At 35.4% G+C, this 6,000-nt stretch overlaps 1 protein-coding gene across 1 annotated transcript in view; it reads left to right on the top strand.

The window, feature by feature from the left end:
* The window catches only part of MCF2 (MCF.2 cell line derived transforming sequence), a 60,172-nt gene that overhangs the window by 37,950 nt on the left and 16,222 nt on the right, over positions 1–6,000 (top strand). Inside the window, exons 16-19 of the mRNA XM_006924203.1 lie at positions 933–999; positions 1,714–1,829; positions 1,939–2,008; positions 3,755–3,847. Coding sequence (XP_006924265.1) covers positions 933–999; positions 1,714–1,829; positions 1,939–2,008; positions 3,755–3,847 — 346 coding nt within the window. The remainder of the gene's footprint in view (positions 1–932; positions 1,000–1,713; positions 1,830–1,938; positions 2,009–3,754; positions 3,848–6,000) is intronic.

Below are 6,000 nucleotides of genomic sequence, written 5' to 3' on the forward strand. Positions count from 1 at the left end.
ATGGGACAGGGCTCCAAAAACTACATAGGATTGTATAAATATACAATGTTATTTTATAGATGTTAGGAATAATCATCACTGTTCTGTTCAATTTTATAATATTATGTTAATATTCCAGACATAAGAATATTCACTTTTTAAATTCTATATCGCAGAGTTATAAGTAGCCAGTATTTTAGAGCAAGTTGTATGTAGACATATGTATATATCCATATCTATATATAGATATATTTTTTTTCAAAGATTGTTAAATGTTGACACTTAAAAGAGTAAAAATAAAAAAAAAGAGGCCAAGGTGTAGAAATTAAATTAAAAGGGTTCCTTATACTGGGTAGTGAAGAAATGAATTTTAAATACGATGTTAATTGGAAATCACATTGGGAGGAAAATGTATCTTATTCTGAAGAGACAGTAAACAGAATTACCACAGAAACTTAAGTATAATGTATATTTGGGAAAACCAGTATAATAAATCTACTTTATGTCTTGGAAAGTGTCAGAACATTACTGGGAAAAGGGAAAAATTGTGCCTAAAATGCTAATATTTCTTTTTGAGGGAGAGGGAGTAAAAGAGGGAACTATTGCTCAGAAACTATGCTGCCCTCCAAAAAAAAAAATATTTCCCAGATTTTTAGGAATAGAATTTGCAAGTTTTTAGTAATCTGATTCTTAAGCTTCATGAGTTAGAAATATTTTTTTTCATTTAAAAATAACTTCTGAGCCCCACTCTTCTTTCTTTTAAATATATTTTAGAGTCTTAGAGGTGGTAATTATTCTAGAAATCATGGAATTAATTTTATATTTTGATGATAAAACTAAAACTGTGCATTAACAATTTTTACTTTAGATAATTTATAATGATAATAATTGAAACATTGCAATATAATTCTAAAGCAATAAAATAACTGATAAATATTGTCTTCTCCTTTTAGCCATGTCCTAAATGAGCTGATACAGACAGAGAAGGTGTATGTTCGTGAGCTGTTTACTGTTTTGTTGGTAAGGGACTCAAATGGTATCGTCTCATCTTTCCCTGAATGCTCCTTTGCTACATTTGTTAGGGAGTGTTTAGGGCAGTCTTCTCCTTCTGCCTCCTTTCTTGATTGTCACATGGCAGCAGTGATAGCTCTCCTGTGGTTTGAGGCTGCATGTTTGTCAGATGTGTATATCCAGGTTCTCCCTCCAGAGTGAGAATTGTGGATTCACAATTTATTACAGAAGAAATAAGCTGTTCTCTTAGGGATACAGCAAGTTGTTCTAATTATTCCCAGGGTGCTATTTCGAGATTGTGATATAAAGAACTAAAAAATGGGAGAAAAGCATTCATTTTATACAAATGTCATAATATGAATCTAGTCTGAAGAAACCTAAACACTTATTGCTAGCTTAAGTAGAAGTTAATGACTTGGAATAGAATTTTTCATACTTGGTTTCTATTTTGTTTCCTACACTATATCAGGCCAAAGAGCTGTCACTTTATTCTACCCATCGTGTGGAAAACCTTCACTTCCTTGTCCTACTTTCTAAAAAAAAAAATAAATAAATAACAACAATAATGATAATGGATAATTTGGGGAACTAGAAGATTTGAATGTCAAAATTACAGCTTCACCCACTAATCCTCTACATATTTTGCTGTGCCTACACTTTGGATGTCCCAATCAAATGTTGATGTGAATATTTTTTTAATGAAAAAATATTTATTTTGGGTAGGGCTATAAAGCGGAGATGGACAATCCTGATATGTTTGATCTGATGCCACCTCTCCTGAGAAATAAAAAGGATATTCTCTTTGGAAATATGGCAGAAATCTATGAATTCCATAACAAGTATGTAATTGTTAACTCGAACTTTTCATGATATTATTTAAAGGGTTATTGACTAATTTATCATATTTCACATAAAAATATATAATCTTTTTCTCTGAAATTTTTGTAGCCTTTTCATGAACAGTCTGGAAAATTGCATCGAGTATCCAGAAAGAGTGGGACCTTGTTTCCTGGAAAGGGTTAGTTCAATTATTATTTAAAAACACATAAATATGGACCACCAAAATAGCAGCTCATTTTATAAGAACAGATTTAGAGATAAGGTAGGTATTGTTTTTTATGTCTTTATGTTTTTGAAGGAGACACATCACTTCAAGTATTTAATGCTAAACCAGGATTTGTTACAGAAACTGGTGCAATGGGGTATCGAGAGCATGCAAATGGCCATTGTGTTCTGTGCTATCAAATGCTTCAATGGCTCAGCTTGTGACCACTGACCCCTGGGTGATCCCAGGAGTCCAAGGACCATCCTGGCTATGAAGATGTGAGAGTTTGGATCATCTTAGCACAACCATTCTTGGGCTTGGTTAATTTTTAGCCTAAGAGATGCCTTGGCATTCCCCTCTAACACATGTAAAGTCTTAGAATAAAATGTAGTATGGCTTTCAGACCCAAGGCATCTATCACAGGAACTTTGCAAAATGGAGAGCTGTCTGTTCTTTTTATTCTATGAGATCATTCAGGGAGGCTCATTTCTCCATGTCCCAAGAGTGTACTTAGTACAATTGACTTCCCAGGCTTTGTAATCATATTCTCCTCCATTAGAGTTTCCTCTCAGAATGTTCTCTGCTTTATCTAGTTCCTCTTGTTCCTGAAATATCAGTTTTGTGTTGATTTGAGAGTCAGTTTGATAGAGGTGCTTATCGAAAGCTTTCTAAGGTTAAGAAAGAAGTGTGTGTTATTACCTTTCTCAACATATCCTAACTTTAAACACATTTAAACTATGTCCAAATTCTTCCCTAAGCGAAAACAGTCTTTCTTTCCTTTAGACTCCTGTAAGACTTAATGACTTTGCTACTCATTGGGGAATTTATGTGCATCTTTACATATATTCATGAATTCTTTCTCTAACTCGATGGAAAACTCTTTGAGGCAGGGTCTATATCCTATATATCTTTGTATCTCTCATAAGGTTAGCCAAACTATTGGCAACCGGGAATAGTTTAATTAAATGTTCATTCACTCAGCAGCTATCTGCTGAGAACCTACTTGCACCAAGCACTGTGCTAGGCAATGTGGATACCAAGCCCAAAAGTATTCATGGAGAAAAACAGAGAATCCCTTGTGTACAGTGTGAGTTATGCTATGTTAGAGATATACAAAGGGTCCTATAGGAGCCAAGAAGATGTGCATCTTAAATAGGCCGGAGGTATAAATGACGGCTTTATAGAAGAGATAACTAATGAGATGAATGTTAAAGAGTGAGTAAGAGGCAGCCCATTAGAGAAGGGTCAAATACATATTATTCTAAGGAGAGAGAATAGCATGGGCAGATAGATGTCTAGTGGGGTTATGATACAATGATGATGTCCCAGTGATGAACCAAAGGCCTTGAATATTAGCTACAAGTTCACTCACCAGGAAAGCGAGTGACTAGCAGCATAGAAAGAGCATTTCTTGGAACCCTATTAGCTCATAGTTATTTAAAAAAATGAGTCTACTTTTATATTACATTCAGGGAAGGCTTTTCTCCCTCTAAGTCTCAAACTTAGTAAGTGGACATAATGAAATTACTTAGGATATTATGTGTCCCTCTACTTGGGCTTATGGTCTGTTCTTGGACTGCAAAGGGCTCCTGACCAGCTGCCAGTGTGGACCATATTCCCTATAAAGCTTGGCCACACTCACTCTTGTTCAGCCTTTCCTAATAAGAAAAGTATGTGTTCATGAATTGGTAATATGTTTGAATTTGCTTTTTATCACAGAAAGATGATTTTCAGATGTATGCAAAATATTGTCAGAATAAGCCCAGATCTGAGGCAATATGGAGGAAGTATTCAGAATGCGCCTTTTTCCAGGTATAGTAATTATTCAGGTTTTGGATATATTCTTTGTAGAAGATACTGGGATATTTCTTATTTATAAATTCATTTTCTACTTTAAGTAAGTTATATGTGTATATTGATTAAAGAGCAATTCGACACTCCCCAAAACACAGCGAAGTGTGTGCGTGCGCGCACACATGCACACACACACGCACAGAAACACACATATGCTGCCCCCCAGAGGCAACCACTTTCAGCTCTTTAAATTACTTTTGATACTTACCTCCATATCTTTAATATCATGCTTATATTGCTACTTCCCACCATAGAAGATGAAGATTCAACTCTATTTCTCTGTTCTCTCCCCACCACCACCACACGCATACACATACTTCTTTTCCTCCAAATCATCCAATATAGTTGTATTGTAATTTTGGTTAGATTGATAGTGTTAAATTATTAATACCATGTTAATTTCTGTGCTCAGATGAATTATGTGGTATGAAATTGTTGTTTTTCCTTGCCTTTTGTTTTTCTTGCAGTTGTCTTTTTTACTCATTTAATTTTCTAGGTATTTATCCTTATTTTACCCCCAAACTCTCCCAGCGTGAGAGTTACATAAATCTCTTCTCAGTACATTTAAATACATTGTATATATTTTCTATGAATTTCATCTTGAGTAAATCTCTCCTGGAGTCTTCTGACCTGTTCATCTAGACTCACTAGACCTGTTATGCAGCTGTCATCTTGGGATGTTGGTGAATATCATTTTGGGGATTTTGTTCACCTGTCTTTTGCATGAGCTCTCCTGTTTCCTAGGTGCCATATCTTTCTCTTCCTTCTTTTACTCACTTGATTGGTAGAACACATCTTCCAGTATTTTTACTGAGAAAGTGTACGTGGAAGGTAAAAGTTTTTAATAGCATGCATATCTGCAAATGTCTTTATTTTTCCCTAACACTTGATTACTAGGTTAGCTGGGTATAGAATTCTATATAGAAATAATTTTCCTCAGAATTTTGAAGGCATCTGTCCTGTTGTCTTCTAGCTTCCAGTGTTGCTGGTGTGAAAGTTGATGCCATTGTGGTTTATGTTCCTTTGCATGTGACCTAATTTTTGTCCTCTCTCTAAAAGCTCGTGGGAACTTCTTATATTCTCGGGGTTCTAAAATTTCACAAGGCTGTGTCATTATGTTGGCACTATTTTTATCCATTATGCTAGTCTGTGGTGACCCCTTTGAATTTGGAATGTTTTGTCCAAATTCACTTGAATTTTTTTCTTTGATTCTCTCCACACAAATTTCTCAGTTATCTTTTTCTGAAATTCTGTCATACAACTATTGTTGGATATCCTGGAACAGCTCTCTAATTATCTTTTCCATTTTCTGGCTCTTTGTCTTCTTGGTCTATTTTCTGGAATTTATCTTCCAGTCCTTGCATAGACGGTTTTATTTCTGCTATTGTTTTTAATTTTGAAGAGCCTCTACTCTTTTTTGTTCTCTTAATGTTCCTTTCAATAGAACTCGTACTTTGTTTCACGTGTTTGTTTCACTTATCTATATGAGGATAGTAATAATAGATTTTCCTTTAAAAAATAGTTTTCTCCTCCCTACATCGTTTCTGTTGTCTTCAGGTTGCTTTTCTTTTTCTTCATTTTGTTTCTGTTACTCATATTAGAGACTTTCCTCAAAGTCCGGTGATACTTTTTGTCTACTTACGTTAGGAATAAGTACTAAAAAAGCTCATTTGGAAATTTCCTGTGCATAGGTGAGTTTATTGACCATGCTCCTCACTGTTGGGTAATTTTCTAAAGCTGTTTCCTTGGGAGGGATCCTCAATACCTATATCCTTATGTCACTTCTCTAAGGCTAGTCAGATTGCCCAGTCTACTACCTGGTGAATAAGGATCTGGCTGCCAGTGTTCTGGTAGCCAAGTGGGGGGAAAAGGCTAGATAGAGTTTTTAATTTGGTACATAAATATTCAAGTAATCTCTTTGCTTTTAATATGGTACTCCGCCCTCAACTGGACTTGGTATTCCCTAGTCCAAAGGCCTACGTTTTAGTTTTCAAATAAACATCCATTCTTCTGCTATGCAGAGGAAGAGGCAGCCCTTCAGCTGTGCCTAGTGGCATGGTTATCTGAGAGACTTGCTGCTGCTGGTTTCTCCTCCTCCCCATCCTCCTGCT

This window comes from Pteropus alecto, unplaced genomic scaffold, assembly GCF_000325575.1.
Source record: "Pteropus alecto unplaced genomic scaffold, ASM32557v1 scaffold139, whole genome shotgun sequence".
Taxonomy (NCBI): domain Eukaryota; kingdom Metazoa; phylum Chordata; class Mammalia; order Chiroptera; family Pteropodidae; genus Pteropus; species Pteropus alecto.